We start from the raw sequence: 13,724 nt of genomic DNA on the forward strand, positions 1-13,724 counted from the left end.
GTTCCCTGCACCCCTGACTTCCCCCCTCCCCAAGTTGTAAAGTTTACTTACAACATAGTGGCTAGCGAGTATCACTGTCGCATTAGTTCACCCTTTGTCCCACTGTTTCTCTGATTCCCTTTCCCTTCTCCAGATCAGATAAACATATATAAGACAATGGGTACAGAAATCAAAAAGTGTCAACAGGGAATGAACCAAAGGGGATAAAAAGAAAGAAGATATAACTGAAAAACAGTACACTAAAAAAACACTCTTATTGCTATTTCTTGGAGTTCATTTTGGTAGGCATCATTTTGTATGGGCATATATACAACAAAACTTCCTAAATAAGGATCCAGAAACACAACAAATCAAAGGAAGGCTGGAGGAATGGGACTATTTTAACCATGCATGCCTTTCTCACCTCCCTGATTAGCTAATATTTGTACCTCCCAAACACGTCAGAAATGTTCTAAAGTAATGCCTTCCTTTCTCTGCCCTTCAACATGTGTCTCTTTGGCATATGAGGGTGAGTGGCAGACCTAATAGGGACTTCCGGAATTCAGGCCTAAAGCCTAAAAAAACTGGCTTTAATTATAACCTCATTTCTTGGACAGTATCTCATTTTAAGGTTCATTTCACTGATATTATTTACACATGTCATAAACACCAAGGTATTATTAGGAAAAAAGATGAAATCAATCTCTACTTTTCTGGATCATATATTCGTAAGAAGCATTATAACTTTTCCCATTATAACTTCATGAAGCATTTGTAAGTGATGATGTGTGCTTAGGGTTAATAAAAGGTAGAAGGGAATTGTTTCTTTTCCAAGCAATATCCCCACATTGAATGCAAATGTTCTGGATCATTTCTATAGAAACCATGGCTGAGTAAGATCTTTCGGCAATCTCTCCCCAGAGACACTCCAAATTGTGCAGAAGCTATTCATGTACCAAACTACCATGACAAGAACAAAGATGGTAAGAGGTGAGGCCACAGTGCTTACATGTCATACCATGAAACTAAAAGGCACACTGAAGAAGGCAGGAAGGATATCACTGCCCCAGATCCAAGCAAGTCAGCACAGAGATGGACACCTTCCCCTTGAAGGAGGGAGAGAGAAGTAAGGTTTCAGTACCAGGAGCCAGCATGTGAACTCGGTGTTGGACAAACCCTTAACTAGATATGGAACAAAGAGAGAGAGTAAAATGTTTTTAAATTAAAGATATTATAACTAACACTGTAGAAATAAAACAGTCATAACTAACAGTGTAGAAATACAAACAGTCTTTAGAGATTATTATGAACAAATATATGGATACAAATCTGATCGTGTAGAAGAAATGGACAAATTACTAAGTACAAAAACCTAACCAAGACTGAAATCATTAAAAAAACTAAAGATAACCAGTACTAGGGAGGATGTGAAGAGAAGAGAACTCTTGCACATGGTTAGTGGGCCAGTTATCGATTAGTACATCTACTGGAGAAATCAGTATGATGGCCTCTTAAAATTTTGAAATTAAGTCAACTAAGATTGTAATCCTAGATACTTATGAGGCTGAGACCTGGAGGATTGAGATCTGAAGACTAGAGATGGAGAGCTGAGAAAAGCCTTGAGGATTGAGAGAAAGCCTTGGCTTTAAGTCCAAAGCCTTAAATCCAAGTCCTGGTACTGGCACAGAATAACAATGAATAGATTAATTAAACACACTATCCAGCAATCTTTCCCCTGAGTATGTAGAGAAAGAAGTGAGATCAGTGCATTGGAAACCTGCATTCCCAAGCACACTGAAGCACTAGTCACAACAGCCAAGAAATGGAACATTTCTTGTGTCCATCAACTGATGGCTGGGTAGAGAAAGTAGGGGACACATGTATTCTGAACTTCTCTCACATGAAAAAGAATGATATCTTGTTATTTTTGATCACATGGAATTAAACTAGAGAGCATTATATTCTGTGCAATAAGCCAGGCACAGAAAGACAAGTACTGTATGATTTCACTCATCTGCCAAGCCTTAAAATGTTGATCTCATAGATATTTAGAGTAAAATAGTGGTTGGATTGCCAGGAACCAGAGAGGGTGGGGGATGGAAGAAAGGCTGACTAGTATGTAGTAACAGACAGGAGCAAGAAGTTCAGAAGTACCATGGCAAAGCACAAGGGCTATACATAATAACATACTGCATGCTTTGGAAAGCAAAAGAAAGGAATTTGAAAGTTTTCACCATAAAGAAATGATCCTGAGGAGATGAACACAAATGTTATGCAATGTATACATGTATTAACTATTACATGGTATCCTGCTGATACACATTTTTATGTTCTTGTATATTAGTTAAATGTAATTTTTAAAGTAAATCTTACTACAATCAGCAGCATTTAGTTTGGACAGTAGAGCATCCATCTAGAAACTTCTAATAGCTACACTTTGCTGATCCAACCTTCTCTCATTTGTCAATAATTGTGGATTTGCAGTTGAACTTCCCTTCCCACAATTCCTGGCATAAATCATGTGACCTAGGTCTAAGGCCAAACATTCTGCCTTTGCCACATTCCCTGATTAAGGGCTAGCTCCAAACCAATCAGAGGCACCTGAGATCTTAGGGAAGGAACTTCCATGCATTAATGCTTATTGCTAGGCTCTCCAGACTTAACTTCCTTCACTAATTTGTTTCCAAAGAAGATAGGGAAGGCCAAGGATCATGGGCCCTAGAGAAAACCTAACCCTATGTGAAATAAGCCTGATAGAAGTTACATGTATACATCACATGAACCCAGAATTCATCTATGCTGAAAGCCCAGTCTATTTCCCTGAACTCGGCAGCTACTACAAACACAAATCTCATTTGCTTTTTTGTTTGTTTGTTTGTTTTAGTGCCAGTCCCAGAAAGGGCTTGAACTCAGGGTTTGGGAACTGTATCTAAACTATTTTGCTCAAGGCTAGTACTCTACCACTTGAACCACAACTCCACTTCTGGATTTTTGGTGGTTAATCAGAGATAAGCCTTCCCAGCCCAGGATGGCTTTGAATCTCAATCCTCAGACCTCAGCCTCCTGAGTAGCTAGGATTACAAGTGTGAGCCACTGGCATCCGACTGCATCAGTTTTATCTTAATTGCAAACACAGAGTCCTAATATAGAATGAGTAATTAAGGCTCATGAGAAATAAAGAGATTCTAATTTTGTCTGAAAATATGTGCAGAAATGACATGGTATAGTGCTTTTTCCTTTCTTTTTTCCTTCCTTTCTTCCTTCCTTCTATCTTCGCTTAGTTTTATCTATATAATGTGTTTTCTCCTTGCCAGTGAAAAATAAAAATTCAAAATATAGATGTTATTCAAAAGACACCTTTTTTCTCCCCCAAAATGATTATCCTTAAAATAATCCATTAGAAGCAGATTTACCACCCCAAATTGTAAAGCAAAAATTTACATATTCTGGTTTCTACTGCAATTGACTCATCTTTTTTTCTCCTCTTTAGTGTTTGTTTTATAAGCTGAGCTATAAAATAGGAATATATAATTAAAATCCTCATACCCATAATTATAAGCTCTGCTGCAGTGTAATTGTTGAGCCTTTTGATGATTCCATCACTAATTACGCCCCTTAGAATTTCCAAATATCACTTTTCCATAAAAACCTGATCATTGTCAGCCTTCAGTCAACACACTCGACTGAACAAAAAGTATTGTTTATTTCCACATTTAATCTCTGGTCTAGGCTGACTTATAACTCTTATTTTAGCAAAGAGGGAAAATAATAAAACCATAGAAATAGACATAGATGTATCATTAAATGGTATATTTCTTCTCTTTCAAGGGCTACCATAAAACTTTCAGAAATTCTTCCTTATTTGAAACTTTCAAAAATATCTTTGGCAAGGTCCTAGAATGTAGGTTTAACAGATTGCTTCATTGTACTTAATACCTAAAAATATATTAATAGACCCAATGCTAGTGATTCAAGTTAGTAATCCTAGCTACTCAGGAGGCTGAGAGCTGAGGATCACAATTTGAAACTAGCATGGGCAGAAAAGTTCAGGAGACTCTTATCTCCAATTGGTCACCAAATAGCTGGAAGTAGAGATGTGGCTAAAGTGGTAGAGCACTAGCCTTGAACAGAAAGCACAGAAACAGTGCCCAGGCCCTGACTTCAAGCCCTAGGACAAACACGAGAGAGAGAGAGAGAGACAGAGACAGAGACACAGAGACAGAGAGAGACAGAGAGAGACAGTGAGAGAGAGAGAGAGAGAGAGAGAGCGCGCAATGGAAAAGACCTGAAAGACCTGATAAATATTGAACAAGGTAATTCTCTCCTCATACCTCTTGTTTAGAAAAGTCTACATTGTCCCAAAAAGTATGTTTTTTTAAAGAAGAATTGAATTGAGATCATGAATTCAAACTTCCAAATTTACCTTTGATTAAAAAAATAAGTAAAACAAGAAAAGCATTTCCTTTATGGCCAGAGATGTTGAACATTTCTTCATGCATCTGCTGGCCATTTATATTTCTTTTGAAAAGTCTCTCTTTGAGCCATTAGCCCATTTATTAATTGGGCTGTTGTTTCTTGAGGGTTTATGGGAGATTAATTTTTAAGCTCTAAATATATTTTGGATATTAAGTTCTTGTCTGATACATAGCTGGTAAAAATCTTCCCCCATTCTGTGGAGCATTTATTTTGTTAGCTATGTCCTTTGCCATGCAGAAACTTTTAAGTTTGATGCAATCTTATTTACTCAGTCTTTCTTTGCTTTGCTGTGTTTCTGGATCTTTACTTAAAGTTTCAAACTGTGCCTATGAGCCCTAATGTTTTCCCTACCCCTCCCTTTAATATGTTCAGGGTGTTACATTGAGATCTTTAATCCATTTTGAATTGTTTCTGGTGCAAGGTGATATATAAAGATCTAGCTTAAATTTTCTGCATGTGGATAGCCAATTGTTGAATAGGCTGTCTTTCATCCAACCTGTGTTTTTTGCTCCCTTACCAAATATTAGTTGGTTATATGTCTGTGAATTCATTTCTGGGTCATCTATTTTGTTCCATTGGTCCTCAGGCCTATTCTTGTGTCAGTAGCAGGCTAAGGACAGTCTTAAGAGAGGAACACAAAGACACAATACCTATGTGCACGTGATCATATAAAATAATATTTATCAAGATTAACTCCAGGAAATGGAAACAAGAGGTTTTTTTTTTCCTTTGTTGCTGTTTTTGTTTTCTTTTCTTTTTGTCTTATGTGTTCATTTGGGAGGGTAGGGAGGGTACAGAAATGGTAGGACAAAGGGTGAGCAAATGCAGCAGTGATACTCACTAGACACTATGTTGAAAATGAGCTCAAATGTTTTTTCTTTCTTGCTATTGTTTCTAACATATTTATAAGATGATTTTTTGTTACTTTATATGTCCCTCACCCACAGTATAACCCCTGTTTTCACTGTTTTTGATGTTGGTATAATTTGGGGAGGGGAAGGAAAAAACAAATTGTTTAAATAAGGATACAGGTGGACCCATTACAACAATGAGATGTACAAGTCGTTATGTCGAAAAATGAACTTTACAACTTTGGAGGGGGGGGGGATGGGAGAGCAGGGATGGTAAGAGGAAACAAAGGAGGAGACAACAATGCTTAATAAGAAATGTACTCGGGGCTGGGAAGGTGGCACAGTGATAGAGCGCTTGCCTTGCATGCCTGAGGTCCTGGGTTTGATTCCTCAGCACCACATAAGGAAAAAGAAAAAAGTCAGAAGTGGTGCTGTGGCTCAAGTGGTAGAGTGCTAGCCTTGAGCTGAAGAGCTGAGGGACAGCACCCAGGCCCAGAGTTCAGGCCCCACGACCGGACCGCCCCCCCCAAAAAAAGAAAGAAAGAAATGTACTCATTACCTTGCTCATGTAATTGTAACCCCTCTGTATGGTATTTTCACAATAAAAAAAACTTACTGAGAAAAAAATGAAAATGAGCTATACAGTCAAGAGAAAGGGTGACATTGTTTAAAAAGAAATGTCCACACTATCAGATATATGTAACTGTAACCCCTCTGTACATCACCTTTATAATAAGAATAAAAAATCATGAAAAAATAGAAAAGAAAAGAAAAAAATGTTGAGTGTGGAGATGCACCCCTGTAACCACAGCTACTTAGGAATAGATTGTTCAAGGCCAGCCAGGGCAAAACATTTGCAAGACTCATCTCAACCAACAAGCCAGGCACTGCGATTTAAACTTGTCATTCCAGTACGCAGGAGACAAAGATATGAAGATCGCAGTCTAAGGTCAGGCCCAGACAAAACAGTGTTGCATTATTGCAAAACATGAAGCAAAAAAAGGCTGGAGGCATGACTCAAGTGATGTAATGTCTGCCTTATAAGCACAAAGCTCTGAGTTTAAACCCTGATATACTCCAAAGGAGAAGGAAGAGATGGAGGAGGAGGAGGAAAAAGAAGATGAGGAGGAGGGAGAGGGGGAGAAAGGAGAGGGAGATATAAAGGAGGAGGAAAAAGGGAGGGAGGAGGAGAGGGAGGGAGAGGAGGAGGGAGGAGGAGGAGGAGGAGGAGGAGGAGGAGGAGGAGGAGGAGGATATATGCTACTGCCTCACCACCATAATCACCACTACCACTACCCCTGAGCCCAGGAAGGTAAGGTCACATGGACTGATGTGAGGAGGAGTTGAGTAGGGATGGATGGGACATAGAGAGTAGAAATAGGGTTGAGAAGCCCCAGGGAGCCACTGAAGGACTTCCGTGGAGGAGTCTGTATACTGTTCAGCCGAACGTTCCTTGTCTATAAATTAGAGACCTGATCTTTAGCTTATTTATCTGTTAGGTATTATCATAGTGAACAATAAGAGCAATTTTAGGGGTTAACATGAGCATTCAATGGTGCAAAATATGAACCTGACTGGTAGTAATGTCATTGTCATCATTGTCACCATCATCATCATCATCTTCATCTTCATCATTATCATCATTATCTAGGGTCCAAAACAGTGACATGCTTTTCCCCCATATTAGAACTAGCCTTTCTCTAAATCTATCTGAAATCTCAGACAAATGACAGTGGTTACCAGTCACAGGACTTGAATAGCACATCTGGTCCAATCTATTGTGTCAGAGGATGTGTGTAGGAGTGTGTCTAAATGTAAGTTTCCGCAACCTATGTCACTACTGCAATGTCATTTAGTGCTTGGCAAAATTCACAGAAAATATTACATGGACCTTCCAAATATGGTCCAGGAACCAATTCCCTTCTGAGAAAAGTATAGGGCCAGGCCCAGAAGCATTTAATGGGTATGAGCAAGCATTCAGGAGTCCATCATTTGAAATGAATTACTTATGTTAATTGGCTAGTAACGCATTTTGATTGCGAGTTAGAGTGCTAGCCAAGCCCTACTGGAATGTCATGTATTTTCCAACCTAAAATGTCACCATTGTAGGTGACTGTCACAGAGAGCCCCAAGAAAGCAATTGCTGTATGATATCCAGTTCCTGTGTGGCTGGAGCTGTGTGGTGCTGGATTTAATACTATAATCTGGAACATGTTGATTTGGAGCAATATGCGTGATTAGGTGGCTTAATTACACGTTGTAAGGGAAGCTGTGACCTTTCCAGTTCCATCCTGGAGGTGGCTTGTGTTACTGGGAGGAGAAGACAAATGTGTGTGGAGGGGGGGGAGCTTGACAATCACAACGTGCCTTTGTGTAATTATTCAAGTACATCCAATAATTGAAAAAAAAAAAAAAACTAGACAGCTGGGCACCACTGGCTTGTACCTCAGATCTCAGCTGAAGCTGAGATCTGAGGATCAAGATTCAAAGCCAGCCTGGACAGAAAAGTCCATGAGATTCTTATTTCCAATTAACCACCAAAGGGCTGAAAGTGGAGGTTCGGCTCAAGTGCTAGAACACCAGCCTTGAGCAAAAAAGTTAAGAGACAGTGCCCAGGCACTGAGTTCAAGCCCCAGTACTGGCGCGCACACACACACACACACACACACACACACACACACACACACACACACACATCTAAACAATGTCTTAGATATGAGTAGCCATCTCTTGCCCAAAAAGAAAAATTTGTAAGACTTGAACATTACCATTACCAGACATTTGCAAATGCTGAGCTTACAGCATCACATTGACCTGAGCAAGTCTCCTTCTTAAGCCACTTTAGGAAGCAAACCCAACATTAAAATTTTAAAACATGTGATTCTTGCCTATCAATCCATTATCTAAAAACCTTGTGGCTAGTAATTATGCAATCATCCCATATGTCATCAAAAATTAAAATAGTAATATAAATCTTGCCATTTGCAAGATGTTTCACATGAAAACAAATGATTTACACAATCATTGTGATGTTTGAATATAATGAGAGGAAGCAATATAAGAGAAGACAAAGCAGGCAGGGGTCATTCACCCAATTTTACAGGTGAAATAGCAAAGCAGGGAATATTCGGTGGTCTGCATTATTAAAATTAGGACATAAGCCCAAGTTTGTTTGGTACCAAGCCACAATTTCTTTCCCCTCTGGGGTATTATAAAGCCTGAGGATGAGACCTATAGTTGTGAGATACATTAATTCTGCCAAAAACTTGTGTTGTTTCTCTACTGCATGTGCCGCCAAGATCTCCAAGAATGAAATGAAATGGCTTGGCACCTTCTGTGCAAAGTTATCTAAGGGTTAGACTCGGTTTCCCTGCACAGAACAGATGGAGTTCACTAAAAGGGAAACTGTTACCTAGACAACCCAGACCCCAATCTTTTTCCCTCTAATAATTGAGGTGAAAGGTATGTTTGGGATCTAAATTGTGGATGTAGGTGACTTGATTGGCTCAATGGCTTTATATTTGAATGCAATCACACATAAAACCATAAGACTGAATAGTCTTTGTTCCAAAACATAAATTACCTCCAAAGCAGCATCCTCTGGGTCCTTGGCTGTTGCTCTGTAAATGACTGTGCCCAAGGCAATGTCTTCTACAACATAAATCTCAGTAACTGGCAGGAAATGAACAATAGATAAAGTTGAATGAGTTCCATCGCTATGATGATCTTAAATTCCTCACTCAATACTACAGTTTAGACCAAAGTTACAGCATTATGCTTGCTCAGTACAGGGGTTTGCACAGCTTGATTTCCATTAAACCAATTATATTATGAATAATAATGATAGACATCACTTATTAAGTATCTGTTACATGTCAAGCCTGGAGGAAACAAGTTTATACATTTAAATAAGAGTATTGTTGAACATTTTGGGCTGCTTACTAATGGCTAAGCACTTAACATCATTGATTATTATTATTATTTCTACCTCAGTGAAGTTTTCAAAGTCTGAATTACAGACTTCAGGTTATACAGCTAATCCATGAATAATTATCTGATTTATTTATTAAAGTTTTCTCTGTTTCCATAAAATGTGGGATGCTGATAGATAAACCTAGGACCTCACATACTGTAAGTACATGCTCAACCACTGAGCTACATAGCTACATCCCCAGCTCCTGATATTTTTTTCTTTGTTATTGTGTGTGCCAGTACTGGGGCTTGAACTCAGCACCTCATGTTCTTGCTTGGATTTTCACTCAAAGATGGTGCTCTACCACTTGAGCCACAGCACTGCTTCAGGGTTTTTGCTAGTTAATTGGAGATAAGAGTCTCCCAGGCTTTTCTGCCAGGGCTGGCATTACACCTGATCCTCAGATCTCATCCTCCTAATTCACAAGGATTACAAGTGTGAGCCACCAGTACCCAGCTCCTGTATGCTTTGATGGCAGTAGGATCTACAAACTACCCTTCAGCAGCTCAGGAATGTTGGAATAGTGTGAGACACCTGGGTGCCTGAGAAGGCCCATCCCTGCTGCTGCCCACCCTCATGCACCATTTTGCCAAGAAAGTACAGGTATTTCTGGACAGCAAAGAAGTCCACAAGGTCTGCATGGACTACAATCCTAACAGTGGTCTGGTATATAAGGAAAAGTTCATGGAACATCCACACACAGGAGTGTGCATGGAGCTCACCTTTTTAAGAAGTCAGAAGAGCATAATTAGACCTTGGATCTTCCCAAAGGTTTATCATCTATTGAGATAAGGGAAAGAAGGGAAACTAGCACTTACTGAGCACTTACTACAACGCTTGTCACTTTAAAACACTGCACCAGGAAGTATCATCAAGACAAAATTGATATCTCTGCTTAACCAATCGGAAGTTGAGGCTCACACAGGCCAAAATAACTCAGCCTAGTTAGTAACCACACCAGTGTTTGACCCTCACCTGGATAATAGATAACCTGAGCTATCCATATGAAGGAACAAAATATTTGACTACTAGAAAGGGAGAGTCAAGAGTAAGAGGAGCCAGGTACCAATGGCTCATACCTATAACCCTAGTTACTCAAGAGGCTGAGATCTGAGGATCACAGTTTGAAGCCAGTTCAAGCAAGCAGGAAAGTCTGTGAGATGCTTATCTCCAGTTACCTAACCAGAAAACCAGAAGTACCTTACTTATGTAACTGAAACCGCTCAGTACATCACAATAAAAAAAATTTTTTAGGGGCTGGGAAGGTGGCTCAGTGGTAGAGCGCTTGCCTTGCAAGCTTGAGGCCCTGGGTTCGATTCCTCAGTACCATATAAGCAAAAAGAAAAAAGCCAGAAGTGGCGCTGTGGCTCAAGTGGTAGAGCACTAGCCTTGAGCTGAAGGGCTGAGGGACAGCGCCCAGGCCCAGAGTTCAGGCCCCACAACCGGACCCCAAAGAAAAATTTTTAATGCTTTTTTAGATACCAACATAATTCTATTTCTGGACAACCAGCACAAGCAAGTTCCAGGATATTATTATTTCCTAAATAAACCAATTCTCCTGGAAAGTTGAAAAAAAAAAAAAACAGAAATGAAGCTGTGGCTTAAGTAGTAGAACACTACCCTTAACAAAAAAAAAAATGCTCAGAGACAGTTCCTAGGCCCTGAGATCCAAACCTAGGACTGGCACTGCAAAGGGAGCAAGAGTAAGACAAATGTATGGGGAGGAAAAGACATTGTGCTTAACCACACAACAAAGCTTCTAGCTTAAAGATTCAGATAAATGGCTAATTAAATAATCATACAGGTAAGAGAATATTTAGTCTTTTAGTACAGTGTAATCAAACAAATAAGTTGATAATCTTAAACATTATACAAGTTATTTCACTATACAAGTCTTTATAAGCCTTTAATTTTGATGATGGGAATAGGCTTTGAACCTATCTTCAGTGTTGTGAACATCACCTAAAGTAAGCCACCTAGAACTCTGAAGACAGTGCTTAGCATATAGTTAGGGCCACTAAATATCAGCCTGCTTAATCAGTACTGAAGTTATTAGTGTTTTCATGTCAGACTTAGAGCCATGATATCCTGAGAGCTAATAGGACACGACATAAAGCCTACATCTGTGTCCAGAGCCTTCTTCCGTACCTTGATCTCCCTGTGCCAGGGCTCCAGTGAAGGTGGGTGGTTCATTCACATCTGCAATCTGGATGAGAACCATCTGGGATGTTGTTGCTCCTTGGTTGTCTTTGGCATAAATCACCAGGGAATAGAGTGCCACTGTCTCAAAGTCCAGCATGGGTACTCCGGTGGTAAATAACTGGATTAAGGAAGAGCAAAACAGTGAAGCCAGCTCCTGGCTTTCTAAGGAGATATAAATCTCCGTGTGTGTGTGTGTGTGTGTGTGTGTGTGTGTGTGTGTGTGTGTGTGTGTGTGTGTGTGATTTTTATGTCTATCATATAGATCTCTAATACCAATCAATTGTTCTGTTTCATTTTCTGAGATTGTGTCTCATTATGTTGTCCGGACTGATCCTGAACTCCTAGGCTCAAGTGATCCCTCAGCCTCCCAAGTAGCTTGGAACTACAGGCATCCACCACTATGCCTTATTCACTCAGCATGTTTTTTTTTTCTTTTTTCTTTTTTTGGGGGGAAGGGGGGTCTCACTATAGAGCCCATATGGTTCTTGAACTCACAGTGTACCTGACTCAGCCTCAAAAGTGCCACTAAAACAAGCTAGGAGTCAGATTTCTCTTCATGTAGTTCTTCCCCAGAGAACCTTAACTAAGTCAAATGCCTATGACAGATGCCAAATCTATGGTTCTATATTTCATGGTTCTTATATTTAAAATCTATGCTTGTGCTTGTATTTAAAGTCTATTGCTATGCTATAAACCATTAATTGTTATGAGGATACAGTATTGCCTGAATCTGACCAATTAGTGTGGTGTGTGTGTGTGTGTGTGTGTGTGTGTGTGTGTGAGAGAGAGAGAGAGAGAGAGAAAGCCAGAAGGTGGCCTTCTACCACTGGAGCCATGCCTCCACTTCTATCTTTTTGCTGGTTAGTTAGAAATAAGAGTCTCATAGATTTATCTACTCAGGCTGGTTTTAAAACATGATCCTCAGATCTCAGTTTCCTGAGTATCTAGGACTATAGACATGAGTCACCAGCACCTGGCTGACCAGATCTTCCTACATATCCATAAAATAAATGGATCTTGATGGCCTATAGGAGTTTTAGAATAATTTGGCAGACTATAATGTCCTGAGGAATGAAGGTCAAGTTAATCACCTGCTGTAGGCGGTGAGTAAGGTTGATAAGTTTATTTTATAGCCCCCTGGTACCAAGTACTAACACTGCTCATCTACATACTTACATCCCACAGGTGTGTGGACCTACGAGCTAGCACAAATGGATGCACAGCAGGACTGGCATTAAGAATCACGAGGTCTCCCAGCAGAGAAGTGTGAGGCGAGACAGACACACTGACCACAGCAACCCGGCTGTGTGCAGAGGCATTTTCTGGGACAGGGCTGCCATTCTCAATGGCAAAGTTTGGAGCAGCGACAACATCTTAAAAGAAACACAAAATTTTACTTCTAGTAAGTCTTTTTCCCACATTTTGAAACCACAAAGGAAAACCTTGATAAATAATGAGCTCAGGTTTTTATTTTCTACAAAGCTTTTGAAAATCAGTTGAGTTGGCTTGGTAGAGTCAAGGACATGAAAACTTAGCTTACTTGCAAGCTAATAAGTTAGCCTGCCATGATTGCCTGGATGTGGGCAGAAGACATGCGACTTCTGGCTCAGAGATAAAAGGATTTCATTACCAATGTCACCAATGTAATAAGCAGTTTGCCCTGCATCTTCACATTCTTTCCCTGGTTCCTCAAGCCCAGGACTCAGGTCCTGGGACAACCCAAGCTGTCTTTATAGCAGAAACCCAGCACCTGCCCCTGTTCTCCATGTTCACTTCTATATGTGTTGCTTACCGAGAACATTTCCAACTCTGCCCCGGGAGCAGGTCAACCTTGAACAGAAAAGAGTCACTGCCCCTGGAAACACCCCTCACCCAGTGGGCCACATGGGTGTGGCATACAAATAGCTCAACGATGTCCTCGCCCTTACACTGGGTAACTCCAAGATGGCTTCAACACCGGATTCCTGAATTCCTCAATTGAACCAAGCTCTCCTTGCCCCCAGATGAACATGACATACAATACACCCTGAATCCATTGCTTGATCTCTCTTCCTAATCCTCCTATGGTTCCCCCCCCACCCCCCGCCCCAGGATCAGCTCTCAAATAAATGACTCTGGAATGCTTCTTGTGCAGTTGACTTCCAAAAGAGTCTATCCTAAGGCAATATGATATAATCATCTTTTACAGTGCTCAAGAGTGGTACCCTCCTGTGGCTCAAGGTTGCCATTGACAACATGGACCT

General features: G+C 40.2%; 1 protein-coding gene across 1 annotated transcript in view; it reads right to left on the bottom strand.

The window, feature by feature from the left end:
* The window catches only part of LOC122108236 (cadherin-related family member 3-like), a 73,989-nt gene that overhangs the window by 42,532 nt on the left and 17,733 nt on the right, over positions 1-13,724 (bottom strand). Inside the window, exons 3-5 of the mRNA XM_042680258.1 lie at positions 12,658-12,854; positions 11,428-11,599; positions 8,890-8,978 (exon numbers count right to left, since the gene is read on the bottom strand). Coding sequence (XP_042536192.1) covers positions 8,890-8,978; positions 11,428-11,599; positions 12,658-12,854 — 458 coding nt within the window. The remainder of the gene's footprint in view (positions 1-8,889; positions 8,979-11,427; positions 11,600-12,657; positions 12,855-13,724) is intronic.

Source organism: Dipodomys spectabilis, unplaced genomic scaffold (assembly GCF_019054845.1).
Source record: "Dipodomys spectabilis isolate Male_0828 unplaced genomic scaffold, ASM1905484v1 ptg000054l, whole genome shotgun sequence".
NCBI classification, from domain to species: Eukaryota; Metazoa; Chordata; class Mammalia; order Rodentia; family Heteromyidae; genus Dipodomys; species Dipodomys spectabilis.